The sequence below is a fragment of the Heteronotia binoei genome, chromosome 18 (assembly GCF_032191835.1).
Source record: "Heteronotia binoei isolate CCM8104 ecotype False Entrance Well chromosome 18, APGP_CSIRO_Hbin_v1, whole genome shotgun sequence".
Classification (NCBI taxonomy): domain Eukaryota; kingdom Metazoa; phylum Chordata; class Lepidosauria; order Squamata; family Gekkonidae; genus Heteronotia; species Heteronotia binoei.
The window spans coordinates 2,461,352-2,489,014 of NC_083240.1; the positions used below are offsets into that span (position 1 = coordinate 2,461,352).

The 27,663-nt window shown below is 50.2% G+C and overlaps 1 protein-coding gene across 1 annotated transcript in view; it reads right to left on the reverse strand.

The window, feature by feature from the left end:
- UBR4 (ubiquitin protein ligase E3 component n-recognin 4) overlaps positions 1-27,663 on the reverse strand; it is a 148,850-nt gene that overhangs the window by 116,120 nt on the left and 5,067 nt on the right. Inside the window, 25 exon segments of the mRNA XM_060259383.1 lie at positions 386-510; positions 1,613-1,842; positions 2,887-3,009; positions 4,502-4,684; positions 5,268-5,396; positions 5,828-5,907; positions 7,293-7,425; positions 8,321-8,603; positions 9,781-9,950; positions 12,724-12,812; positions 13,476-13,635; positions 14,390-14,577; positions 16,084-16,198; positions 16,694-16,831; positions 16,996-17,095; positions 18,230-18,420; positions 18,523-18,582; positions 18,753-18,877; positions 20,700-20,824; positions 21,739-21,880; positions 23,231-23,333; positions 24,192-24,328; positions 24,443-24,572; positions 24,849-24,952; positions 25,217-25,314. Of these exon segments, the coding sequence (XP_060115366.1) occupies positions 386-510; positions 1,613-1,842; positions 2,887-3,009; positions 4,502-4,684; positions 5,268-5,396; positions 5,828-5,907; positions 7,293-7,425; positions 8,321-8,603; positions 9,781-9,950; positions 12,724-12,812; positions 13,476-13,635; positions 14,390-14,577; positions 16,084-16,198; positions 16,694-16,831; positions 16,996-17,095; positions 18,230-18,420; positions 18,523-18,582; positions 18,753-18,877; positions 20,700-20,824; positions 21,739-21,880; positions 23,231-23,333; positions 24,192-24,328; positions 24,443-24,572; positions 24,849-24,952; positions 25,217-25,314 (3,461 nt within the window).

Consider the following 27,663-nt stretch of genomic DNA (forward strand, 5'->3'; position numbering starts at 1 on the left):
GTCAGCTGACCCCCACCCCTCCTTTCCCATGCTCATGTGAAGCCACTGCACCCTGAGGGGGATCTTTAATCCCTCCAGCTAGAAAGCAGACCTGGGACCTTATACAGGCACTCTAGAGCCTCCCCCAAAAGAATCCCCCCACAGGAACAAAGGTTTTTTTCTGAAAAAGAGGCTCTCGGCCTCCCAATGCAAGAACAGTCCCAACAACAGAAAAGCCTGGCCTAGGATCAGCTCTCAAGAAGCTTCGCTGTCACTCAGACCCCAAAGGACAGGGTGCCCTGGCATGGCAACTGCAGCCATTGCTCTTTGGAGCCCCAGCCCAATTCACCAGCCTCGCTCCTGGGCAAAGAGGCTCTTCCAAGGAGGAGAGGAGGTGGCGGCTCACCCAGGGTGTTGGCCTTGCACCGGCTGGACCCGATGGCCAGGACAGCAGCGTAGCCCTGCAGCTTTTCTTCGGTGGGCTTGTTCTCAGGGGAGCCTTCCTCAGAGAGGCTCTGCAGCAAGTAGGACCTGCACCGGGAGCAGAGTAAAGGAGCAGGGAGGCTCAGACTCAGAATCTCAATGATACGCAACTGGAAGAAGGCATACGGACATATGAAGCTGTCCTCTACTGAATCAGACCCCCTCCTCACCCCCTTGGCCCATCAAGGTCAGTACTGCACTGCTGCACTGGCTACCTATTGTGTTCCGAGTCCGTTTCAAGGTGTTGGTATCGACCTTTAAAGCCCTCTATGGTCAGGGGCCTGTCTATCTGCGGGACCGCCTTTCTCCACATGTTCCCCAGAGAGCACTGCGTTCAGGGACAAAAAATCTATTGTCCATCCCTGGACCAACGGAGGCTAGGCTGCATTCAGGGCCTTCTCGGTGGCAGCACCAGAATTGTGGAATGCTCTCCCGGTGGCCATAAGGGCCCTGCGGGATCTTTCTACTTTCCACAGGACCTGTAAGACCGAACTGTTCCGACAGGCCTTTGAGCTCTAACCGGGAGAGAACTGCCACCCTACATCATTACACAGTACTATCGGATCACCATCAGAAAAGGAGAACTTGCTTATATTGTAGTGATACAGCACCACGAAATGGTTTTAAAATCTTAAATTGTAATTATGTTTTATTGGTTTTTACTGGCTTTAACTTGTAAATATGAATGTTGTCAGCTGCCCTGAGTCCGCTTGCAGAGAGGGCGGGATAGAAATTTAAAGTAATAAATAAATAAATGCTGTCTCTTCTGACTGGCAGCAGCTCTCCGGGGTCTCAGGTTGAGGCTTCCCACATCACTTCCCAACTTGTCCATTCACCTGGAGATGCCGGGGATTGAACCTGAGACCTTCGGCATGTCAGGCAAATGCTCCACTGCTGAGACACACGCCGTGCCCCTGAACTGGGAGGGGTCTATCCATGTCAGTGTTGTCTGCTCAGACTGGCAGCAGTTCTCCAGGGTCTCAGGCAGACACCTTTTGCATCACACACTACCTGGTGGTTTGAACTGGAGACACTGGGGGCTGAACTTGGGACCTTCTGCATGCCAAGCAGAAACTCTACCACCCAGCCACGGCTCCTCCCCAAGGCAATCCTCCTTCTGGAACGCTTTGGGTACCAAAGACTTCCATACCTGGTGAATGTGGCATAGGTGTCAATCAGCTGCAAGGTAGCAGGCAGCAGGTTCTTGGTGATCTCTGATGATTTGTGTGGGTCGGTCTCAGCAGCGAGCTTGGAGAAGTGCTCGTCAAGGGAGACCTGGACTTTGGAAATGGCAGCGTCCAGCGTATAGATGGACTGCAAGCTGGGGACCTCGTGAAGCCGGAGAATGGTGGTGCAGTCAATCCCGCAGAAAGACGAAATCTTTGAAGAGAGCAGCAATTAATCACATTTGTACCCCCCCACATGCATCCTACAAGGAGTTCAAGGGGTGGGGTGGGGGCAAAGAGGGTCTTATCATTTAAACCTCAACATTTAACCCCATGAGGAAGAATAAGAATGACAGCAATTTGCCCAAAGCCACCCACAGTCCTCAGAGATAGAGCAGGGGTTTGGGGCCAGCCTCTTCCACATTCCAACTCAGTCCTTTAAATCTCTCACTCTGCCACATTCTAACTGAACAGGCATGGGAAGGCCAACAACATCCTGTGCACCCACTCCCCCCCACCACAGTCAGGGCAAAGGGCTCTTTAAGTCCCTCCTGCCCAGGCTGAGCTGCAAAAGAGGCCTTTGCTGAGCCCTTTTCCTTCTTATGCACCTGAGCTACTTACTCTACTCCCTCCCACACACAGTCAGGGCAAAGGGCTCTTTAAGTCCCTCCTGCCCAGGCTGAATGGCAAAGGAAGCCTTTGCAGAGCCCCCTCCTTCCTGTGCACCTGAGCTACTTACTCTACTCCCTCCCACACACAGTTGGGGCAAAGGGCTCTTTAAGTCCCTCCTGCCCAGGCTGAGCTGCAAAAGAAGCCTTTGCAGAGCTCTTCTCCTTCTGATGCACCTGAGCTACTTGTCCTAAGGCCCCAGCAAAGGGTTCTTCAGTCCCCTTCTACCTAGAACAAACAGCAACAGATGCCTTGGCAGAAATCCCCTTTATTTCAATCCTTGACCATGTGCTGCCATTGGCCTCATCCTTGGCTCACGTGGGAATAAGCATCTTGGGGAAAAGCAAAAGCCTCCAGGCACAAGAGGAAATTAAAAGAGCCTTTGTCTAGGACACCTTGAAAGAAAGTGACCAAGGTGCAGAACAGTGTGGCCCTTGGGATAAAAGATTACCCTAGGATCCAGATGGGAAATTTTTTGAGGGGTGGCCATCACTTGATCATTGGGGGTCCAGCTGCCTTACTCTAGTCCAACAGGAAACGCCTTCCCATGGCCACCAGCCATCAACATTCAATTTGCCCGCCAACACACCTGCCTAGCAAAGTACTCCTCGGCTATCTCCACATCGTACTTCACGGAGCTGCATTTGGCAGACGTCAGCTCCACGAGAGAGGCAGCATGCTCCGCTTTCATGCCCTGCTTGATGAGGTGATCCTAAGCAAAATTGGAAGGGGGAAAAAAAACAAAGCAGATGGGTCACACAAGGTAGAAAAAAAAAGCTTTATGGACAGCTGAAGCATAACGAAGGGCGATTTAACGAGAGGCACATCCCGTATCCAACGATGCTGGCAGTCAACCCAGCCCAGCGATAAGAGTGTGGGAAAGAGAGAAAAGGAGGCGATTTCTCTGATCTCCTCCCTTTGAGCAGCTGCGGGAACACAGACTGTTGACTTTTTTTAATCGAGCAGCACTTGCTGCCAATGCAATAGTGGACTTTTAAAAACCTAGTTGAGATTATTTAACATTCAATAAAACAACACAAGAGTAAAGCTGATGAAAGGCCTACAAACCACTGTTTTGAGAAACAGTAACCACATGGGAGTATTATCCAGAACAGGATTAACATTTATAGAAAAAAAATCTTCTTTCATCTCAATGTAGGAAGTAATGAAATGCTCTTTTTAACATATCATTCCCCAATTTCCTCTCCCTTAGAACAGCACTTTGAGAAAACTGCACAACTGATACTTTTTCTTCTGTCTTCCTCTTCCCCAATCAGAGTTTAATATTCATGATAGTCTTGATGTGAACTGTGTTTTGTTACTGTATTGCTGTGTTCTTTATATTAATTAACGGTTCTGCAAAGAACTGAAAAGAAAAAGAATCTAGAAGTCAGCTTACATTCAACTACATCAGTTTGGTGTAGTGATTACGTGTGTGTACTCTTATCTGGGAGAACAGAGTTTGATTCCCCACTCCTCTACTTGCAGCCGCTGGAATGGCCTTGGGTCAGCCATAGTGGTTAAGTGAGCGGACTCTTATCTGGGAGAACCGGGTTTGATTCCCCACTCCTCCACTTCCACCTGCTGAAATGGCCTTGGGTCAGCCATAGCTCTTGCAGGGTTGTCCTTGAAAGGGCAGCTTCTGGAAGAGCTCTCTTAGCTCCACCCACCTCACAGGGTGTCTGTTGTGGGGGGGAGAAGATATAGGAGATAAACCACCCTGAGTCTCTGATTCAGAGAGAAGCGCACGGTATAAATCTGCAGTTGTCTTCTTCTTCTTCATGTTCAGGACCTCAAAACTTGAAAATAACTTGGAAATACAACTGCAGAACCCTGAGAAATGCCTAAATGTTGAAGATGCTCAAGCTGCTGAAACCGTTTGAGTTCCTTCCACACTGGAGAACTAAAATTTGTGTGCATGTAGCCCAAAATGCTAAAGTTACTGGAAAAATCTTAAGATTTTTGTACCACCTTCTCAAGATGTTATGGGTTGCAAGTAACTGCCACAAAGACATTCCTATGCCTACAGAATGTCTGGTCTACCAAAAATAACAGATGATGAACTTACTGAGGCTGCTATTACCTGATGAAGTCTTTTTTTTCCTCAGCTTGTCTACTCAGTGGTTTTGAAGGAACGCCCTGTTTAGAACAAAACACAGCTTGGGAACAGAGGCTGTCTCTCCAAAGCCAAACCAAGCACATACCTTTATCCAGCTGACATAGGAGCTGATGCGCAGACGGGAAGACCACCGCAGTGTATGGAGGATGTCACATTCACTCATCTCGGGGCTGTTCATGGCCAGTTGGTTCATGTAGTTCTTGGAAGGAGGCAAGATCCCCAAGATCCGCCAGAGGATCAAAAAATAGTACTGAAGGGCACAGGCCTCCTGGACAAAGAGGAAACAGTCAGAGAGGGATAAGAGTTAGCTAAGAAGGAGCAACAGGCTCAGACCCCTGCCATGAGTAACACGCTGGAACAGTGTCTTGACTGGACTTAAAGGAGACGTGAGGCCAAAATTCACCTGTAGCCAACAGAAGGAAGTGGAAGGAAACCTCTTCACCCCCACAGAAGAAAGGGTGATCCAGTGGTTCCGATTGGCACCTAAAAAGTCTTCCACGTTGGGCTTCCCCCTGCCTCCCTGGTCTGAGCCAAATGAGACCTCTGCTGCTTTGTTCCTGGCAAAAAGCCATCCCTGTTTCTGCTTCTCTTTCCCCTAACCCCTCCTCCCTCCTGCAGTCGCCTCTCGCGCTGAGCCCTCTTAACACTTAACACTTGCCACCCAAACCGCTGCAAAGATGGAGGAGCACTGTCAAGGTAGTTCTGGGGAACCCCACCCCCCACTCAACAAGCCATGTGAGCTCAGCATCTAGCTGAGAGCTATACAGAAGGGCACCCTTGCCAAAAAAGAGCCATGCATCGGTTGCTAGGAGAAGAGTTTTCCATGCTGTCTCAGGAGACCATTTCCTTACCAGGGCAGCAACGTTCTTGTTCTCCTTCCTGCGGAGGGTGTCAAACTGAGACCCAGCAGCCAGAAGTGAGGTCAGGGATGCATACAGGTGGTCATATTTCATCGCCTTGGAAAACAGCACCTCACACACCTGCGCAAGAAGCAGAAAAACCCAAGTGGTGCCGCTGCAGCTTGCTCTGCTCACCCCTCCTACCTGAATCTCAAATCAACACTTTCAGAACCAGGTTCCTGAGAACACACGAGGCTTCCTTATGCAGAGTCCAATCACTGGCTGAGGGTCTCTGGGATCTGAGACCCTTTAAGGAGAGAGGCCAAGACTGACCTCCGACCCTTCCGCATGCACATGTGCAGAATGAAAAAAACCACGTGTGGTCAGCAGGCAAACTGCAAGATCCCGCTGATAGGACCAAGAAAGGCAAATGCTGTTAAGAAGCACTCAGCAAAGACGTCGCCCTCCCCCAAACCAAAATGCCTCCACTGGTCCCCTTCCTTCCCTCCTGCACTCTCCCAACACAAGATCTAGACAAAGTCAGGGGAAAGAAAGGGAGAGGCTTTGGGTACCGTGCTGTCCAGGCGGTTCAGGTCGTCTTCAGATGCTTCCGGGGAGAGAACACAGTAGAACCTGGGCTGAGGAACAACATCTGAAGGGAAAAGAGAGAGAGAGAGAGAGAGTCACAGGGCTGGATCTCAGAAACATGGATGGAGCACGACGATATCATGCTCTCACAGCTAAACTTTCATCATCTAAAAAACTTATACAGGATGTCAACTGACAAAAGGTGGGAGCTTACACCCATCACCACAAAAGGATGCCTCACATCCTGAAGGTGCAAAGAAGAGGAGGGAAACTAATATATTCCAAAACCAAGCAATAACCCTTGCGTCCTGCTCAGCAGCACTGCCAGGAGGTGGGTTGAGGCGAGGGGGAGAGCCATCAGAAATAAGCAGAAGGCTGACCAACTGGCTTGCTGATTAAGGGTGTCCTTGCAAAGAATGATGGATTTTATGGTTTGTTTTTTGTAAGCATGACTCCCTCCCTGAATGGACTGCTGGGATTAATTGAACAAGAAAGGGCAGCCCATACAAAATTGAAGTTAGGCCAATGTGGAGGGAGGGAGGGAGGGAGGGAGGGAGGGAGGGAGGGAGGGAGGGAGGAAGGGGCAGCACAGGTTCTCTCTGCAGGAATCAGTTTATACAACTGGGTGGCAGACAAGATGTAAGAAGAACACAATACCGGCCTCTTAAATACTACTTGTCAGATGCCATCTTTCATTAATTCTGCAAGGCCAGCCAGTACTGTTATCACCTACACTGCGATTTTTGCAGCGGGCTGAACCACCTGGAATCTTCCCAACATAAATCTGAATCGGGGGCGGGGGGGCGGGGACAGAAGAACTTTAATTCTCTGTAGCTAATTTTAAAAAAAATCATTTTCTTTTCATTTCCTTTGTAAGCAGTCATTTCCCTACCAAACAGCTAGATCTGAGTCTAATAGCACCGTAGAAACTAAAAAGATTTGGGGAGTATAAGGTTTAGAGAGCCAAAGCTCCTTCGTCAGAGCCAGAGTGGTGTGGTGGTTATGAGCAGAAGACTCTCATCTGGAAAGAACCATCTCTGATTCCCCACTCCTCCTCCACAGGAAGCCTGCTGGGTGAGCTTGGGCCAGTCACTATTCTCTCTGAATTCTCTCAGCCACACCAGCCTGTTGTGGGGAGAGGAAGGGAAGGAGATTATGCTGCTTTAAAGACTGCTTTAAAACTCCTAAGGGTAGAGAAATATAAAGACTTTCTCTTCTTCTACCCAATGCCCTCCTCTACAACAAATATCTTTTAAAAATTAATATTATTACTGCATTACTTGGTGTTTTTATTGATTCAGTGAGATGGCCTATAAAGCAATAGTCCTTTTATTCTGCGTTTTGAAGATCCATCTTTGCCCCAGAGAAAGACAACAGGATCTTGGGCAAGCTCTCTTCCTGCCCACAGACTCCACTTCCCAGCCCCACCTCCCCGAATCCCTCTCGCACCCAAGGAGCAGTGCTTGGTCCAGTTTTCTTCCACTTCCTTGAATCCATGATAGAGAGGGGAAGAGGCCCGCCTGCTCCCATCCGGGGATCCGTTCAGCCAAATGATGGGTGGCGTCAGAAGGTTGTACTGTACCTAAGTGGCAAGCAGAGAAGACAGGGTGAATGCTATTTGGCCAGATCTTGTACAGGACGGGCCTTGTGCAGAGACAGTTATTGGGAAGGGACCACCTTTGCCCACTGAGATGAGAAAAGATGAACTGCCAAAGCCAAAGAAGTATTTCATCTCATGGGCGCGGAACCTCCACTGGGGGCAAAGGTGAAAGGGGAGAGCAAAGTACTTGGCATCCAGGAGGATGCTGGTATATACACTACTGAGTCCAGGGCAGTCGGTTAACAACAGGACACCCAGGAATTTCTGCCAATGGCATCTGTCTACGTCACACTATTGACGGGACCACGGAGGAGAAACTAAGCCACGTAAGGACAGCAGGAGCATTGTGGAACTTATGAGGTTTTAACTTTGTGCATGACTGAGATGCTGTGTACGGTTGAAGCTCTTTTTGCATTTTGATACCTATTTATTCACAACAAGTCAGAACTGTGTTTTACACAGAGAGTTTTTTCTTTGTAACGGCATCCGTCTAAGCAGTTTTTCAAACCCCGCTCCCTGGGACACTCCGTGGAGCACAGTTCAGTCCACGCTCAGAAGCCTGCAATCTGACATGGTTCCAGGCAGGCTAAGTTCAACTACCCCACAGTGTGAGCTGGGGTGGGGGAAACACCCAGCCTGAATGCAAGAAGCAGGGAAAAGAGTCTTGAAATGAGGTGGAATTTTGCTCACTCTTATTTCTGGTTTGGCAGGAGGGGTCTAAAAGGGGTCTTACATTCATGTCTTGAGTATGCTGAATCTTGCCTATTAAGCTGCAATTAGGTTTCTCCAAGGAAAGCACACACATGAACATACAGTCAGTCATCTATTTCAACACGGAGTAAACACGCACCCACCCACCCAGCCCTGCAAGCCGCACCTGTTCGAACAAATACACGGGGACCTTCGAATACTGGTGAAGCAAGTAATCAAACACTAAGAGCAGGCGAGCCAGGAGGAGAGGGACGCAGCGCAGCTGAGAGTCCAGGTTGGCTGACAGTTCCAGGATGGTCTGGATGCAGAGGGTCAGGACGGACCGCCGGCCCTTCTCAGAGAAATTGTGGAAGATCAGCAAGAGCAACTGGAGGTGCTCCACGTTCAGGTCTTCTGTGTCGCCGGGGAGACTCCCTTGCATGGCATTTTGCTTCAGGGTACCAATGAACCTGCCGGAAAAGCAAGGGTGGTGCAAAGCAAAAGCAGGTCATTTCTAGGAAGCTAAAAACTGTTTAATAGCCAACTGTACGATGATCTTTTTCCTTATTGTGAAATCCTACAAATTACCTAATACTGTCTCCCTGAGGCCTACGACAGACCAACAGACTAATTAATTGCTTGCCAGATTGCAAAGAAGGCTAAACTAAGCAGGCCTTTATCATACCCAGCAGTGAATGTGTTAACGCTCTGGACAGCAGCAACCAAGGAATCCCAAAGGGAGAAAAATACTGAAGAAGATGATATTGGATTTATATCCCACCCTCCACTCCAAAGAGTCTCAGAGCGGCTCACAATCTCCTTTACCTCCCCCCACCAACAACAGACACCCTGTGAGGTGGGTGGGGCTGGAGAGGGCTCTCACAGCAGCTGCCCTTTCAAGGACAACCTCTGCCAGAGCTCTGGCTGCCCCAAGGCCATGCCAGCAGCTGCAAGTGGAGGAGTGGGGAATCCAACTCGGTTCTCCCAGATAAGAGTCCACTCACTTAGCCACTATGGCTGACCCAGGGCCATTCTAGCAGGTGCAAGTGGAGGAGTGGGGAATCAAACCCGGTTCTCCCAGATAAGAGTCCGCTCACTTCACCACTATGGCTGACCCAAGGCCATTCTAGCAGGTGCAAGTGGAGGAGTGAGGAATCAAACCCAGTTCTCCCAGATAAGAGTCCGCTCACTTTACCACTATGGCTGACCCAAGGCCATTCTAGCAGGTGCAAGTGGAGGAATGGGGAATCAAACCCGGTTCTCCCAGATAAGAGTCCGCTCACTTCACCACTATGGCTGACCCAAGGCCATTCCAGCAGGTGGAAGTGGAGGAATGGGGAATCAAACCCGGTTCTCCCAGATAAGAGTCTGCTCACTTCATCATTATGGCTGACCCAAGGCCATTCCAGCAGCTGCAAGTGGAGGAGTGGGGAATCAAACCCGGTTCTCCCAGATAAGAGTCCGCTCACTTCACCACCAAGCTGGAGCCTGAGATGCTGCCTAGATGCCAGAATGCATTTGGGCAGTCGGTTTGTCAAAACACTTGCTCCAAGACATACTCATCATCATACTGGGGGGGCAGGGGGGGAAGAGAACCCACTCCACCCAGAACTGTCCTTTAGGTAAGGCCACCAACTGCCCTCTTACCTCTCCCACACTTTGAGGCATTCCGGCACATCAGGGTCTCCCTGGGCACTGGCTTTGTGCTGCCAGATGAGAAGAAGTCGAGAGAGCACAGACAAGCTCTGGGGGTGAATGTAGAGAGGCCAGGGCCCTTCGGAGAAGGGGGCCACGCCCAGCTGCTGCAGGAGAGTGTTCTGGCAAGAGAGAGAGAGACAGGAGCACACTGGTGCGGTCAAGTCATCCAAGAGGACATTTCTGCATCAGGGAACTGTTAGCAAGAAGAAAGGTTCTGGCTGTCACGAGAATACAGCCCAGGTGAATTTGGATCTACATCTCTCAAGAAAGAGCACATCCATAAGCACATGAGAGAACTCATGTTGGATCAGGCCAATGGCCCATCCAGTCCAGATCTGAGCAGATAAACAGGCCACTTTCCAGTCCCTTGTGCATTTGAGTGGTCATCTGCAACCTCACGCCAAAAAGCACTTCTGTACAGAGGAACGTTTGGAGCCTTGCGGGGTTAAGCTAAGACCAATTTTGGCAAGCGGCTCCACATAGCCCTGGTTTTAGTCTTGCTAAGGGACAGGCTGCCGGTGTGCCTGCCCAGGTGACAGAGCCGCTCTCAGTTCTTCTTAAGGCCAACGCAGTATGATACGAACTCATCTACTGCAGGGAATGATGGTAGGTTGAGTGGCCACATAGACAACCACCTGAATAACACTTCTCTCCACAGGCACACCTTTGTCCAAGGACCAACCTATGCAGCAGCTTCCTTCCTCAGCCCAGGCCATTTTCGCCTGTAAGGCTCTTGCATTGCCACTGTTAGATCAAGAGCCATTTCACGGGCTGCTCTGTTAGACAGCATTCCAAAGGAAGAAGAAGAAGATGATACTGGATTTATATCCCGCCCTCCACTCCAAAGAGTCTCAGAGTGGCTCACAATCTCCTATGTCTTCTCCCCCCACAACAGACACCCTGTGAGGTGCGTGGGGCCAGAGAGGGCTTTCACAGTAGCTGCCCTTTCAACGACAACCTCTGTCAGAGCTGTGGCTGATCCAGGGCCATGCTAGCAGGTGCAAGTGGAAGAGTAAGGAATCAAACCCGGTTCTCCCAGATAAGAGTCCACTCACTTAACCACTATGGCTGACCCAAGGCCATTCCAGCAGCTGCAAGTGGAGGAGTGGGGAATCAAACCCGGTTCTCCCAGATAAGAGTCCGTGCACTTAACCACTGTGGCTGACCCAAGGCCATTCCAGCAGATGCAAGTGGAGCAGTGGGGAATCAAACCCGGTTCTCCCAGATAAGAGTCCACTCACTTAACCACTATGGCTGACCCAAGGCCATTCCAGCAGGTGCAAGTGGAGGAGTGGGGAATAAAACCCGGTTCTCCCAGATAAGAGTCCTCACACTTAACCACTATAGCTGACCCAAGGCCATTCCAGCAGCTGCAAGTGGAGGAGTGGGGAATCAAACCTGCTTCTCCCAGATAAGAGTCCGCACACTTAACCACTATGGCTGACCCAAGGCCCTTCCAGCAGCTGCAAGTGGAGGAGTGGGGAATCAAGCCCGATTCTCCCAGATAAGAGTCCACTCACTTAACCACTATGGCTGCCCCAAGGCCATTCCAGCAGCTGCAAGTGGAAGAGTGGGGAATCAAACTAGGTTCTTCCAGATAAGAGTCCGCACACTTAGCCACTATGCCTGACCCAAGGCCATTCCAGCAGATGCAAGTGGAGGAGTGGGGAATCAAACCCGATTCTCCCAGATAAGAGTCCGCTCACTTATCCACTATGGCTGACCCAAGGCCCTTCCAGCAGCTGCAAGTGGAGGAGTGGGGAATCAAACCCGATTCTCCCAGATAAGAGTCCACTCACTTAACCACTATGGCTGCCCCAAGGCCATTCCAGCAGGTGCAAGTGGAGGAGTGGGGAATCAAACCTGATTCTCCCAGATAAGAGTCTGCTCACTTAGCCACTATGGCTGACCCAAGGCCATTCCAGCAGGTGCAAGTGGAGGAGTGGGGAATCAAACCTCGTTCTCCCAGATAAGAGTCCACTCACTTAACCACTATGGCTGGCCCAAGGCCATTTCAGCAGCTGCAAGTGGAGGAGTGGGGAATCAAACCCGGTTCTCCCAGATAAGAGTCTGCTCACTTAACCACTATGGCTGACCCAAGGCCATTCCAGCAGCTGCAAGTGGAGGAGTGGGGAATCCAACCTGGTTCTCCCAGATAAGAGTCCACTCACTTAACCACTATGGCTGGCCCAAGGCCATTTCAGCAGCTGCAAGTGGAAGAGTGGGGAATCAAACCCGGTTCTCCCAGATAAGAGTCTGCTCACTTAACCACTATGGCTGACCCAAGGCCATTCCAGCAGCTGCAAGTGGAGGAGTGGGGAATCCAACCTGGTTCTCCCAGATAAGAGTCCACTCACTTAACCACTGTGGCTGACCCAGGGCCATTCCAGCAGGTGCAAGTGGAGGAGTGGGGAATCAAACCCGGTTCTCCCAGATAAGAGTCTGCACACTTAACCACTATGGCTGACCTGAGGCCATTCCAGCAGCTGCAGGTGGAGGAGTGGGGAATCCAACCCGGTTCTCCCAGATAAGAGTCCACTCACTTAACCACTGTGGCTGACCCAAGGCCATTCCAGCAGGTGCAAGTGGAGGAGTGGGGAATCAAACTCGGTAGATAAAGAGTCCGCACACTTAGCCACTAGGGCTGCCCCAAGGCCATTCCAGCAGCTGCAAGTGGAGGAGTGGGGAATCAAACTCGGTAGATAAAGAGTCCGCACACTTAGCCACTACACCGAACTGGATAACATAAGAGGACCCTGCTTTGGTGAGACCCCACAATTATGCGAGGAGGAATCTGTTTAGGCCTTCTGGGGCTGGTGCCCAAATGTCTCCAAGGTGTTTCTGTGACTTACTGGCACCTATCTCAAGTTCTCTCTTTTTTTGCAGACTCACCTGCAAAGTCGGGGACTGGAGGTCAGAAGTCACAAGGGAGTGGTTGAAGTGGTAGAGGGCAGCAGCAAACTCCTCCTCCTCCGCAGTGCCTGCAACCCAGGAGACAGTAAGAGGATTTACTGGGGTCGCGCAGGGCTAAAGGCCTCCAGCACCCAGTAGAGGACCCTCAATTCAGATGATGCAGCTTGTTTTCTATCCTGGTCCCTGCCTTCTAAGGGCCAGAAAGAGACGCCAAGGCAGACTGCGGGACTCCAGCCTAAAACAGCAGCAGCCTCCTTCTAGAGGAGAGAGACAACGACACAGGACTGCTGCTCTGGCCCTTGGAGAATAAAAGCAAAGTGCTACCTTGCAATAGAACCAACCAAACTGACAAAGAACACATGGTGCAAGTTTCTGAGCTCACCAGAACCCTTCCTCAGGCATGCAGAGAACTCACACACAAAAGTAAGTAAACTGCCACCTGGAAGGCAGAGGAAGAGGAAAACAGGGCGGCTGTCTTCACTGGCAGTGGTGTATCACGGAATTGTACTGCAGGACTACAAAGGCTCAGGCACAGGGCCTTCCCCAGCAGCAGCTGCAAGAGATTCCTTTCACTAAAGGCACTGGGGACAGAACCTGGGCGACCTTTCCTGTATCCCCTGCTGTCAACTAACTCAATCAATCTGACTGCCTTTCAACCGAAGGCTTTTGCTGTTGTCTTGCCCTGGAACATGGCGGGGCTGGAGTTTTTGTTCTTCTTGTTATTCCCTGACCTTTAAGCCCATCCTTGTCCACTTCCTTGATGATGCTGGACAGGGTAGCCATGTGCTGCTCGGTGAGAGAGACGCTCAGGTAGTTGCGGATGAAATTGTTCCTGGAGTCCAGCATGGACGAAGTGATAAAGTTGAGGATGTTGGACGCCAGGCTTAAGAACTAAAGTGAGGTGGAAAGGCAAGACAAAAACACTAGGCATCGAGGACAGATAGGATGAGAACAACAGCTGCGGAGACCCGTTCTTAGGAGCTCTTTCTCAACAACTGTATGCCCCCAACTCCAAACCCCTCAACTGTGTGACCCCAAACCCACTCCCCACCCCCAAAACACCCCCCTTCCCCAAAATTCACATTGTATGCTTCAGATCCAAGGACCCACATTCCCATGGAACGTTCTACACCCAAGAGCCACACTGCTTGACAGAGGACAGCCTCCACCGGTTCAGTCAGGCACGATGCTAAGCCACGGCTGAGGAGAAATGCTCACCTAGCATCGGACATGATGCTTGAATTGATAAACGCAGTCTGCAACCAGCAGGCCAGTCAGGAGCCAGAGTCTGGAGGGGGCTTGCAGGCCAGAGCCTGGCGTGTTTTCTCAATCAGCAAGCCACATTTAAGGGCATTTGCCGCCTCCAGAGGCTGACGATGCACTACAAGCAAACTTGTGAAGCTGAGCTCAGAAGGATGGAAGCAGACCTAAAAGGCCCGGCTATCTCTTGGCAACTGCAAACCCCAGGCTGGGGTTTTAACTGTGTAGCCCAAACCGCAAGCTGAACAGTCAGCATCTGGAGCACCGAGCAGCAGCCCAAAACTGGGTTCCTGGACTCACAGCAGCATCAGCTCTTTGGGGCTCTACCACTCGCCCCGGTTAAAAACACCACCAACAGAATGAAAGAACCACCCACGCTCCTCACCAGCTCAGGGTCTTTGCGGCTGGCCAGGATGTTCCCGTTCTCACCAGCGGCCTGCTTGTTGGGGCTTTTCACTCGAGGAGAACTTTCCAGGGGAGGAGGTGGGGGAGGGGGAGGAGGGGCCGCTTTCTCTTTACTGGGCGAGATGGTCTCTTCGAACCACTGGCCTAGGATTGGCTCACTGTCATCATCTAAAGGAGTGCAAGGGGAGGGGGGGGAGATAGGAAGAGAAGTCAACATCCTCTGGTATCCAATTTCTTTCCTTCTCCCCCATCCCACTGTCACAAACACAGCCAGAAGTATAAGAGAGCAGTTGCTGGCCCTGACTTAAAAAACAAAGACGGGACCTCAAAGGTCATCTAGTCCAACTCCCTGCACAACGCAGAAAATTAAAAACTAACTCCCATGACCCCTGCTCCAGGCCCAGAGGAAGGCGCTGAATCAGCATTGCTGTCACATGGCCAACTAGCCTCTGCATAAAAACCTCCAAATAAGGAGAGTCCACCACCTCCCGAGGCAGCCTGTTCCACTGAGGAAGCCCCTTCCACTGAATTTCTTCCTAACGTTTAGCTGGGAACTCTTTTGATTTCAACCTGTTGGTTCTACTCTGACCTTTTGGGGCCACAGAAAACAACTCCGCGCTCTCCTCTCTACGACAGCCCTTCAAGTACTTGAAGATGGTGATCCTATGTGATGTGATGGTATCGCTTTACTCTGCTCTGGTAAGACCTCACCTGAAGTATTGTGTTCAGTTTTGGGCACCACAATTTAAGAAGGATATAGACAAGCTGGAACGGGTCCAGAGGAGGGCGACAAAGATGGCGAGAGGTCTGGAGACCAAGTCCTATGAGGAAAGGTTGAAGGAGCTGGGGATGTTTAGCCTGGAGAGGAGGTGGCTGAGAGGTGATATGATCACCATCTTCAAGAACTTGAAGGGCTGTCATATAGAGGATGGTGTGGAATTGTTTTCTGTGGCCTCGGAAGGTAGGACCAGAACCAACAGGTTGAAATTAAATCAAAAGAGTTTCCAGCTCAACATTAGGAAAAACTTAGAGCGATTCCTCAGTGAAACAGGCTTTCTCGGGAAGTGGTGGGCTCTCCTTCGTTGGAGGATTTTAAACAGAGGCTAGATGGCCATCTGACAGCAATGAAGATCCTGTGAATTTAGGGGGAGGTGTTTGTGAGTTTCCTGCATTGTGCAGGGGGTTGAACTAGATGACCCTGGACGCCCCTTCCAACTCTATGATTCTATGATTGGGGAGGGACGGTGGCTCAGTGGTAGAGCATCTGCTTGGGGACCAGAAGGTCCCAGGTTCAATCCCTGGCATCTCCAAAAAAGGGTCCAGGCAAATAGGTGTGAAAAACCTCAGCTTGAGACCCTGGAGAGCCGCAGCCAGTCTGAGAAGACAATACTGACTTTGATGGACCAAAGGTCTGATTCAGTATAAGGCAGCTTCATATGTTCATATATCACCTCTCGGTCATCTCTTCTCTAGGCTAAGTATACCCAGCTTTTTCCACCTTCCCTCACAGGACTTGGTCTCTGGTCCCCTCACCATCTTCATTGTCCACCTCTGGATCTGATGCAGGAAAGCTAACTAGATGCCTAAGACTTCTTAAGCACACGCCTACCTCTAAAGCAGGCCTACAGTTACCTGGAAGCCCGACCTTGAACGTCAGGGCCCAGCCATACCTACCCTGGCTGCTGTCTTCAGTGCTGCTGAAGTCGTCCTCGTAGTAAGTGTTGGAATCGGTGGAAGCGCTCACGTCACTGCTCATGGAACCTTTCCGCTGCCGCTGCAAGACGCAGGCCTAGGGACAGAGGGAACCGTTCACGCCATCTCTCCGCATGATGCGCAGAAGGAAGCAAGCAAGTATTGCTGGCCCAGGCCTTGAGGAGAGGGAGGGACCCCTTTCTGGCCTGAGGCATTTTAAATGCAGATGAGGACTCGTGCTGGAGGGCTCTAAAAGGGAAAGCAGCACTAGAATTTTCTGACACACAAATTTTCCAGGTGTTGGGAATTTTTAAAAAAAAACACAGATGACCCCTTCTGCAGTCTGAAGGGACCCGGTCCAGACGCAGGATTGACCAGCACTGTAAGATTAACCACCTAAGGCCGCGCCTCTGCTTAAGACATTGTGCACAAGCCAAAGTTCGTTTGCGGTGAGCCTTGGGCTTTGGTTCTCTGCTGAACTGGCCTGCCTGCCCCTCCCTTCCCTTCACCCGCAGAGACCAAAGCCTTCCTGGTCTGACCTGCTCCCCTTTCCAAAGATGGGAGCCACTGCGGTGGATGGGCTGCCCTGTACCTTTCGGTAAGATGTGGAAAGCAAGGTCAGCAGCAGATTGGTGAGAGGCACCGAGTCAATCAGCCGCTGGATCCGCTGGATCGACGTGCTCTGAGCCATTATGTTCAGCACTGCCGGAGGGCCATCGGTCTCCCATCCCTGGGAGGGAGAGAGAGAGCAGCATCTTTTTAAAAAGTGAAACCCCAGGACTCAGGGAACTTTGCAGTGCTGTGAAACGTTTTTTTAAAAATCTGATATATTGCTGCCTTTATTTAAAAAATGAGCACGAGCACGAGCACACGCACACACGTAAGGGGTCTCACCTTGTGAAGCGCTTCCACTTGCAGATCTTGGAAGAGGGAGGTCAGCAGCTTAATGGCGTGATTTGCCAGCACAACAGACAAGACTCCAAATCCCTGGTGCCTGCAGGAGGGGGGAGAAAACAGCAGCGTTTGAAAACTTCCAATGGCCCATCCGAGCACCTCACCTGGACGCAGCTGAGCTGTTAACCAGAGCTTGTCCCCAAGATCAGCCCCGCAATTTGGTGTAGGGGTTAAGTGTGCGGACTCTTATCTGGGAGAACCAGGTTTGATTCCCCACTCCTCCCTTGCAGCTGCTGGAATGGCCTTGGGTCAGCCATAGTGGTTAAGTGAGCGGACTCTTATCTGGGAGAACCGGGTTTGATTCCCCACTCCTCCCCTTGCAGCTGCTGGAATGGCCTTGGGTCAGCCATAGTGGTGAAGTGTGCGGACTCTTATCTGGGAGAACCAGGTTTGATTCCCCACTCCTCCCTTGCAGCTGCTGGAATGGCCCTGGGGCAGCCCTAGTGGTTAAGTGAGCAAAATCTTATCTGGGAGAACCGGCTTTGATTCCCCACTCCTCCCTTGCAGCTGCTGGAATGGCCCTGGGGCAGCCCTAGTGGTTAAGTGAGCAAAATCTTATCTGGGAGAACCGGCTTTGATTCCCCACTCCTCCCTTGCAGCTGCTGGAATGGCCTTGGGGCAGCCATAGTGGTGAAATGAGCGGACTCTCATCTGGGAGAACAGGGTTTGATTCCCCACTCCTCCACATGCACCTGCTGGAATGGCCTTGGGGCAGCCAGAGCTCTCGCAGAGCTGTCCTTGAAAGTGCAGCTTCTGTGAGAGCTCTCTCAGCCCCACCCACCTCACAAGGTGTCTGTTGTGGGGGAATCAGAGAGAAGGACAGGGTATAAATCTGCAACCTTCATCTTCTTGTTGTTGTTGTGCCCCTCCCCTCACAACACTGAGGGCAGGGCACAACACTGGCCTCGCCCGTTTCCCCCTCCTGCGGCTTTACACTCAAACCAAAGGGCAGAACGGGTGGTGGCGGAGGCATGCCTTGCTGCCAACACCCACTCTGACCCATATCCAACCCCTCCCCTTCCCCATGCAGCTGCTTTTAGAGGCCGAACTACACAATGGGGGACACTAGCACTAAACTCCGGCACTGAGAGTGGTTCAGTCCTGCACCAAACACTTCATGCGAGAAGGTGGGAGTGGGGAGACAATGAGAGCAGCAGTGCGGGCACCGCCTTACCCTTTCCCAGGGCCCAGCTTGGGAGAGCCCACCCCTTCTTTGGACCGAGCGATGATGTCACGGACCCGGAGGGCAGCCAAGGGGTCCTTCTCCTTCCCCTTATCGGCCAGGGCTGTGGGGCTGAGGTTCAAGATGAGGAAGAGGCTGTTCAGCAGACACCAGGCCCCGAGCAGCTGGAAGTTCTGGTAGTGCTACCGTTCCGGAAAGGAGATCAAAAACGGCATTAACTCCAGCCCCTCCCAAGACGGTGAAGTCACCCCTGATGGAAACTTCCAAGGAGAGTGGATTCTTACCTCCCCGCCTGCACGGCGCGAGTTGCTGATGGCTTGGCCAATCATGTCATAGATTTCAAGCTGTGGCCAGACAGAGAGAAAGGGGGGGGGGGCGTGAATAGAACAAAGAGCAGCCGCTGCTTACAAGCCAGGAGGAGCAACTGCCCTCAAACCTTTTCTCTTTGGATGCTGCAAAGCCAGAAAAGTCTCCCTCCCTCCCTCCCTACCCTACCCCCTGACAGCCAGCTTACGCATTTCTGCACGATCGTGGCAGCATCGTTCTCATAGTCTTCTTCTTTAGAACTTGTGGATCCGGTGCGGACTTGCTGGGTGGTGCCCACGTGGAGGATCGCCATGCAGGTTGCTACGCTCACTCCTGGGTGGAGAGGACAGGAGAGTCAGGGGAAGTCTGTTTGGGCACAGGAGCAGAAGGCGGCAGCATCATGCGGCCCTTTCACCGAGTCCCACCACTGGCCCATCTGCTTAAGTACCATCAGCTTTCACTAGAACAAAGTTTGAGTCCAGCGGCACCTTTAAGACCAACGAAGTTTAATTCGGGGTATAAGTTTTTGCTACTCAGAACCGAACTCTGTGGGTCTTAAAGGGGCCGCAGGACTCAAACTTTGCTCTGATGCTTCAGACCAGCAAGGAGACCCACCTGGATCACATCTCACTCTAAGCAGCTCTTACGGGTCTCGGGCAGAGAAACGTCTTTCACTTGCTGTCTAAAACTCTTTTAACTGAAGATGTCAAGAACTGAGCTTGGGACCTTCCATACCTCACATGCTTGTGATGTCATTCCCCTCACCCCACTCAACCCCACAGCTTGTTCTCAAAACAACAAGGAAGCTGCTACAAGGGGAGACAAGGACACTCTTCGGTGGGCCAGGAAAAAAGAATAATTGGTTTTTATACTCCTCTTTTCTTTAAGTGGCTTACAATCACCTTCCTTTGCCAGAAGGACGAGGAGGACGAGATTGGATTTATACCCCACCCTTCACTTGGGGTCCCAGCGTGGTTTACAATCTTCTTTCCCTTCCCACAACACACTCTGTGAGGCGGGGGTGAGGGGGGGGGCTGACAGAAACTGCTTTTGAGAAGAACAGCTCTGACAGAGTTATGACTGACCCAAGGTCACTCCAGCAGGTGCATGAGGAGGAGTGGGGATTCAAATCACGTCAACTGCGGGGTAACATGATAGAGGTTTACAAGATTATGCATGGGATGGAGAGGGTAGAGAGAGAAGTCCTTTTCTCCCTTTCTCACAATACAAGAACTCGTGGGCGTTCAATGAAATTGCTGAGCAGTCGGGTTAAAATGGATAAAAGGAAGTACTTCTTCACCCAAAGGGTGATTAACATGTGGAATTCACTGCCACAGGAGGTGGTGGTGGCTACTATATATATATATATATATATATATATATATATATATATATATATATATATATATATATATATATATATATATATATATATATATATATATATATATATATATATATATATATATATATATATATATATATATATATATTGGCCACTGTGTGACACAGAATCGGGTTAAAATGGATAAAAGGAAGTACTTCTTCACCCAAAGGGTGATTAACATGTGGAATTCACTGCCACAGGAGGTGGTGGTGGCTACTATATATATATATATATATATATATATATATATATATATATATATTGGCCACTGTGTGACACAGAGTCGGGTTAAAATGGATAAAAGGAAGTACTTCTTCACCCAAAGGGTGATTAACATGTGGAATTCACTGCCACAGGAGGTGGTGGTGGCTACTATATATATATTGGCCACTGTGTGACACAGAGTGTTGGACTGGATGGGCCATTGGCCTGATCCAACATGGCTTCTCTTATGTTCTTAAACCCGGTTCTCCCAGATTTGAGTCTGCCGTTCTTAATCACTACACCAAACTGGCTCTCAAGTGCCTTGTGAAATAGGTGGGGCTGAGGGAGTTCTGAAAGAACTAGCTGGCCCCAATCAGCCAGCAGGCTTCATGTGGAGGAGTCGTGTGGAATCAAACCCAGTTCTCCACTGCATGAGAGTCAGGCTGTGTTTCCAGATCAATACAAAAACAGAGGCTGCCTTCTCTTCTTTCCAAAAAAGGGCGACTGTTCTGCCAGTGGGCCCTGAGACGTCACCAGAAGCAGCAGGAGGAAGTGAGCCTTCACCTGCGTAGAGGCAGCTGAGCGCCAGCACTGTGACATCCTGCAGCCTTGTGGGAGTGAGGGGCTCCAGCACAGGGAGGGAGAGTGTGTCCAAGGCCATGGTCACATCAATCACCAGCGAATGGAACCTGCAAAGACCATCATTAGAAGGAGAAGGTCACTGCTAGTTCAGCTGCTACTGCAAAATCACTTTGAGAGAGAGAGAGACAGACAGACAAATACATGAAGCCAGCCCTGATCTATCTAGCTTAGTAGTGTCTACTCTTGATTAGCAGCAGCTCTCCAAAGTTGCATGAAAGGAACGGTGCTCTACCACTGAATCACAGCCTGTCTGTTAGCAGATTTGGAAATGCAAAGCTGCCTTATACCACCAGTATGTATAGCCTTCCCTACTGATGCTTGACTAATGTCTGCTGTATTCTCCTTTAAGCACCAGGTCCAAACACCCAGGCTTTTAACTGAGAATGTGCATCTTTTAAAATGGTTGTGATGGGCTGCTTCTACCCTGAGGTCTGCTTTCTACCATTTCCTGCTGCTAAAACATTGTTTTATGTTGTTTTCATGCCCTCCTTTGTTTGTGAGCTGTGGTTCTAGGAGTCTACTGTGCTGTTTTACTTGGGAGGCCTTGAATAGTTCTCTGGAATATAACAGCTCTAAATAAAATCCTACACATTTTGAGTAATAACCTTGTTTTTAAAGTTATTTCACCCATTATGAAAAGGGGGAAAAATCATAAAATCCCCCCCAAGCTTATTTTGAACACTATTTCTTTACTAGCAGCATTGACAGGTAATAACAGAAGTAGCAAGACTTGCAAAACTGAAAAAAAGTTATCTCAAGGGAGAAAAAAGGTTTCCTTCCAAGTTTTTACATGTTTTCCTCAGGCTTTCACATCTCTGCTCCCCAACACCAGCTCCCAGAGAGGAATTGGGAGGAACTGGCTCTTGGGCCCTGAGACCCCCAAAGGACCACACCCCTCAGACTGCCTGACAGGACTACAGAAAAGGGCTAGGCCAGGAAGAAAAGGCAGACACTCTCTCACCCATTGCGGACTGCCGTGGCATCTGCGACCGTGGCGGGCATGATGAAAAAGGAGTTGGCAGACACAGCGTCCTGGAAGCGGTTGATGTAGCGCAGGAAATAGGGGAGATTCAGGCAGACCCGTAGCAGCTTTTCAGAGCCACCTGCCAGAAGAAGCAAGGAAGGGGGAGAAAAACACTGCTATGAAACCTGATCTGAAAGCATTTTAAACTAATTTTAAAGCATGTACTAGGTTTGGGCACGAAATGCATTTTTGTGGTTCGGTTCGTGGTGGACTCATAACCCAAATCATGAACCCATATAAACTGGGAGGCTGGTTTGCAAACCAACCCGGCTTGTGATAGTTTGTAAGACATTTAAAATTTAAGCCCCTAGTTTTGGCTGCTTTTTCATGAAGACCAGAAAGAGGGGTTGCTTTCTGCACTTCGCAAACTGCCACAAACTGACATATTTCTGTTTTATTGCTTTTGCATATTCATGCTACTCACATTAAAGGTTTGCTCAATTTGTTAATTTTACTACTCTGTCATTGAATCTTAAATTTGTACCAGTTTGCTTTCTGAGCCACGGACTACCAGCTATGTGTGGCTTTGCTCACTGTACCAGATTCCTCATCTGATGAAGTGTGCTTAGAGAGCTTACGTTCTAAATAAAACTAAGTTGCTCTTAAAGGTGCAACTTGACTCCTAGGTGGTTCTTCAGCTCATGAAAAGTGCTTTGTGAAACACAAACTGGCCAAAATTCATACTCAACCAGCTCATGCCCATCCATAGATATGAGACATCACCAGACGTTATTGTTTGCTGAACCCTGAATGAGTGGCCCGTGTTGTGCAGATTTTTCTCTCCATCTTCATGAGTGCTAACAGATATAAGGAGAACAGCCACATCCCAACATTTCCCCCATCACAAAACTGACAACGGTGTATACGATACTGGATTTATATCCCACCTTATACTCTGAATCTCAGAGCGGCTTACAATCTCCTTTACCTTCCCCTCCCCCCACAGCAGACACCCCGTGAGCAGTGTTCCCTCTAAGATGAGTTAGCGTGAGCTAGATCACAGATTTTTAGCCTCCAGCTCACACATTTTTATCTTAGCTCAGGAAGGATGACCCCAGGGCACAATAATGTGTGCAGGAGCTCACAACTTTAATGCTAGTAGCTCACAAAGTAGAATTTTTGCTCACAAGACTCTGCAGCTTAGAGGGAACGCTGCCCGTAAGGTGTGTGGGGCTGAGAGAACTCTCCCAGAAGCTGCCCTTTCAATGACAGCTCTGCAAGAGCTATGGCTGACCCAAGTATATGGGGTGGTTCCCAAGTTCCCAAACTCCAGGCCCACTGCTGAGCTTCAGCAACTCTCCCACCATGACCTGGGACCCCCAGCCTTCTGGTCCTTTTTGAAGAAGGGAAGAGGCAGACATGCAGCAAGGGCAGTCCCACTAGTGACCCAACTGCCCTCCTTGGGTGGCTCCCGGTGACTCCTTCTTACCAAGCTCTTGGAGGCTGGACACATTCTGAGCAATGAACAGGCTTTTGGTTTGGGCTGCAGAGGCCTGGTCCGTGGAGATCTGATCGTCGCCTTCCCCTTCACCCTAAGAGCAGAGAGACATTACACTGCCATGACGATAAGGCGCCTTGGCCTTCAGGAAGCACTTCGCCAAAATGCCAGAAATATGTCACATGTTCAGTGGCTGAGCAGGGGGGGGGACAGAGGTCCATGTTCTGTTTTAAACAAGCAAACTTGCTAAGGCTGCCTGATGACGCTAGGCCACATAACCAAATGCCATCTGAGTAAAGCCCAGCGCACCCTGCGAACGGGGTCCACAACCTTTCTGAGCCTGTGGGAACCTTTGGAATCCTGACACAGCGTGGCAGGGCACAGTCCTAAAATGGCCACTGGCCGCAGGAGGTGGAGCCAGCCACAGAACGGCTGCCACACCTTGACTTCAGTCATACAGTGAAGATCCTTGTGCTGCGGTGGCAGCTGCCGCCAAAGCAATGTTCTTAAAAATCTGCACAGTCAATCGAATTTCGAGTGACCAATCAGAACCCCTGCTGGGCAAACCCCCTACCGCTTTCCAAAAATGCTTGGTGAGCATCAAGAAAGGTGTCAGCAGGCACCATAACACCCATGGGCATCACACTGGAGGCCCTTGCCCTGCGAGAGCAGAAAGGCACCCCCATCACAGAGCTAATCAAGCGCAGCACTGTTGTCGACAGCAGCCGGAAACTTACAAAACAGGGTGCAACAATAACTGCCAATCCCTGCTATGCATCTAGTCTTCTGCGTCCAGCTCCTAGACATGGGGCTATGAACCATCCTGAACATTTTTAAAGGCATTTAAGCTAATGACCACCACCACCTCACCTGCTGCACACGAAAAGTGCACTTTCTCCCCCTTATTCGATTTAATCGGGCACTGCTGCCTGTAATAGCCAACATGCGCTACCTGGGTCTGCGGCGTGGATGGTGAAGGCGCCATTCTAGGGTTGAAGACCGAGGTCAGCTGGTTGAGGAAGTTCATTTGCACTTCCTTCTGTCGCAGTTCGGGGCTGACGGGCGAAGCTAGCTCTTTCTGATCCTCCACTGCGAGAAAGAATGAGAGAGGCAAACGGTCTTTCTCCAGGTCAGGAACAGGACAACGCAACCATCCAATGGTATGCAAGAAAGAAACAGCCACCTGCCGGGCAACCAGCTTACCATCAGAGAGGGTCTTCACCGTCTGGGGCAGCTTGGCCGATTTCATCATAGCGGTGAATGTGATTATTTCGGTTCGGTCCAGACGGCTGCAGCCGGTACACAGCCCCTTGATCAACAGGATCAGGTGTTTCTAGAGAAAAGACCCAATGCCGAGAGACATCTGCTCAGCTGGGTTCGCAGTGCCGCAGAGAGCAGAGCAGTCATCGGACCGACCATCACAAGCGCCAGTCCTGGGCAAAGGCAGGCGACGGGGAGGCAGGCACTGAGCTGAGCGGGACAGCCACACCCTCAAAGCAGGCCGTCTGTGCCTGGAGATGTCAAGGACTGACCTCGGCATGCCATGCAAAGCCACTGAGCTGCAGCCCCCGACTCCACCATCCCCCTGTGGTGTGCCACTGCCTCTCACCTGTGACACAGCGCAAGCTTCATCTGGGTTCTCCAGTCTCAGTAAAGAGAATTCAATCAGGACTTTACAGGCAGCTGCCACTGACTGCAGCTGGTTTCTGGGTACTAGGAAGTCAAAAAGGCCACGTCATTCACATTTTGAAAAAGACAACAGGCTTTTAGCGCATCCTCAGTTCCTTTGTATTAGCTACCCTCCTAGGCTAGAAACACCCTCTCCTTTGAAAGGCATCTTTCTCCTTTTGAAGGCCCCCCCCCCCACATTCATCTGTAATCCAACATGGTTCAGTTCTGGAGAAAAAGGACCCTGACACAAATGTGTACCAGGTGGAGTCCCCTCTCGAGACCGCCCAGTTCAGACCAAGCACTCACCCAGCCCACACACTGTGGTGATGTAGTGCGTCGAGAGTGCAACGAAAGAGGAATAAAACGGCTCATACTGCTTGTCATGGTGCAGGATTTCAGACTCACTGCAGAGAGAGGAAAAAAGAATGGTGTTAATTTTTATCCTTCAGCCTTCAGGGACTGCTCTACGTTTCACTCTTATTATTCATGCATCAAGACACTGTTGAGCAGGCAAAAGCGCCCTTGGCGGAGTCGTCCCATCAGTCCACCTGCCCAGCACCATGGACTGAGAGAGGCCTGCCAAGATCTCTGCCAAAGGAAGAACTTACCCTGCTCCACAATCCTATTCTGACTAGAGATGCTGAGGACCAAACCTGGAGCTTTCTGTAGGCAGAGACCGTCTTCTGCCTCTGCACAATGACAGCTCCTTGCCAGCACAAGCACTGCTTCTCCACAGGCAGCCTGAGAACCACATCTGGATCGCCACCCACCCCAATACCATCTATTCCGTGCTACTAGCAGCATCATTCCACTGCCCCTCAGCATCCCTTGATGGTACACTGAATTCCATCGAGGCCTCTTTCAGCTCTGCTTTCCCTGGCGAGTGACCTTAACAGCCAGTTTCTTTACTTGAGTGAGAAGTGCATCAGCCTCGCTCCCTGGAGGCCTTCAGAAATACGTGGAAACCATTCAGCCAGGCTTCATCTCAAAGCCAAACTGAGAATCAGCTAATAGTCTTACATAAGCACTGACAGGCCTGACACCCCCCCACACACACACAAAAAAGAGCAATTGACAAAGCACCCACTGGGCATCCTAAAGCAATGGAAATGTTTAGAAACCCAACAACCCTTCTCAGAAGACCTTGTCTTGATCACTCATTTTTCACACCACACCTCTTGCAGCCTTCAGTCAACACTTCATGTAGCCCAGCACCCTGGTTCCCACAGGGCTAAACCAGATCCCTGGGAGGCCCACAGAAGCAGTGCAGAATTGGCACTCAGCTGTACTCCAAATGTGGAAGTTTCATTTAGCTGCCTGAACTAATAGCTAAGCAATTATTATGACTTGTTTTTATTTTCGGAATGAGTGAAATGCTCATTCTAAAGCAAAGGGAGGGACGGTGGCTCAGCGGGAGAGCATCTGCTTGGTAAGCAGAAGGGCCCCAGGTTCAATCTCTGGCATCTCCAACTAAAAAGGGTCCAGGCAAAGAAGTGTGAAAAACCACAGCATGAGACCCTGGAGAGCCACTGCCAGTCAGAGTAGACAATACTGACCTTGACGGACCAAAGAGGGTCTGATTCAGTAGAAGACAGCTTCATCGACTGCGTCAATGAAACATCGACTGCGGGGTGACATGATAGAGGTTTACAAGATTTACAAGAGATTGACAAGATTATGCATGGGATAGAGAAAGTAGAAAAAGAAGTCCTTTTCTCCCTTTCTCACAATACAAGAACTCGTGGGCATTCGATGAAATTGCTGAGCAGACAGGTTAAAACGGATAAAAGGAAGTACTTCTTCACCCAAAGGGTGATTAACAAGTGGAATTCACTGCCACAGGAGGTGGTGGCGGCCACAAGTATAGCCACCTTCAAGAGGGGTTTAGATAAAAATATGGAGCACAGGTCCATCAGTGGCTATTAGCCACAGTGTGTGTGTGTGTGTGTATATATATATATATACAGTATATATATATACACACACACAGTTTGTGTGTGTGTGTGTATATATATATACACACAAACGCACATACACACGCACATATATTGGCCACTGTGTGACACAGAGTGTTGGACTAGATGGGCTATTGGCCTGATCCAACATGGCTTCTCTTAGGTTCTTACGTTCATATGTTCAAAGTTTTCAGATAATTACAGCTGTCCTCTGGACTCCAATGAAATGCTTTCTAACAACTATATAACTACCCAAAAAGCATAAGTACCATAATATTTAGATGCAACAGGGGGACAAACCCCTCTATGAAATGCACAGGAATCCTGTGGCTAAGGCTCTTTTGGCCCTTTTGAAAAGCTATTGTCTGTTTCCAGTAGTACCTGTGGGAATGTCTTCCAAGGCGGTCTGTATGTGGCACAGCCACAAACTCCACGGCAGAGACAGCACCTTGACGTGCATCAGGGAGGGGCCATTGCTCACTAGCAGAGCATCTGTTTTGCAAGCAGGTTCAATCCCAGCATCTCCAGTTAAAAGGATCAGATGGGAGATGCTGGGAAAGACCTTTCTCTGAATGAAAGCTGTTGCCAGTCAGAGGAGACAATACTAATCAGAGTAGACCAGTGCGCCGATTCAGTGTACGGCTGCTATGGAAATCATGGCCATCTCTGTCTACATCTCCGACAGCTATGTCCTGGTCCAGACAACCACTCCCTCTGCACAACTCTGCCTCCTCCAACCCACCTGGCAAGTCCAAGGAGGATTCAGACGAAGACCCCCAGTATTTTTTATTTCTCCAT